The sequence below is a fragment of the Penaeus monodon genome, chromosome 25 (genome assembly GCF_015228065.2).
Source record: "Penaeus monodon isolate SGIC_2016 chromosome 25, NSTDA_Pmon_1, whole genome shotgun sequence".
Classification (NCBI taxonomy): Eukaryota; Metazoa; Arthropoda; class Malacostraca; order Decapoda; family Penaeidae; genus Penaeus; species Penaeus monodon.
The window spans coordinates 34,540,604-34,541,243 of NC_051410.1; the positions used below are offsets into that span (position 1 = coordinate 34,540,604).

A 640-nucleotide genomic window follows, 5' to 3' on the forward strand; every position below is an offset into this window, starting at 1 on the left:
GCAAGTAAGTACATTCCGAAGTATGAGCCTCAAGTAGTGAAGCGCGATACGAGCTTCACGCAGCAGCTGTCCTCGTTGTTGCTTGGCGAGAACGTCGAGATCATCCGGAAGACGGGACGTACGGGCACCCGCAACGTGCAGATCGTGCGTCGGACTGTCCCGCGGTTCCTCACCTTCGAAGTTTTCAACCCCGAGACAGACGACCTGGACAGCGACTCCTCGGCGAGCTCCTCCCCGAACTCGGGTAGCTCCGTGATCGAGCGCGGGTGGCCTACCGAACGCGACATCGAGGAATTGGACCGAGAGATCAAGCGGCGAGAGGAGGAGGAGCGCCGTCGTGCTGTGCCTTCCTCGTCAGGAGGTGGAGCCACCCCCGCGGAGAGGGTCATGCCACCGCCGCCCGCCGAGGTGCCCAAAGTGTCCTTAGTTGAAGATGTTCACAGGATGGATACCATAAGCGAGGACGCAGGTGAACATTCAGGTGAGTCAGCACGTCCGGAGATTAGGATGTTATTCATGTTATAATAGATTCTGGGTGATACCGTTGTTGTACTCTTAAATGCAATTATCTGGAAGAAGGGAGACGGTTAATTAATCACATCGCATTAGTTTAGCTGACTCCAAAGGCCACTGAGTCAAA

At 55.5% G+C, this 640-nt stretch overlaps 1 protein-coding gene across 1 annotated transcript in view; it reads left to right on the forward strand.

The window, feature by feature from the left end:
• LOC119589372 overlaps positions 1-640 on the forward strand; it is a 40,452-nt gene that overhangs the window by 31,276 nt on the left and 8,536 nt on the right. The window contains exon 10 of the mRNA XM_037937988.1: positions 6-481. Coding sequence (XP_037793916.1) covers positions 6-481 — 476 coding nt within the window. The remainder of the gene's footprint in view (positions 1-5; positions 482-640) is intronic.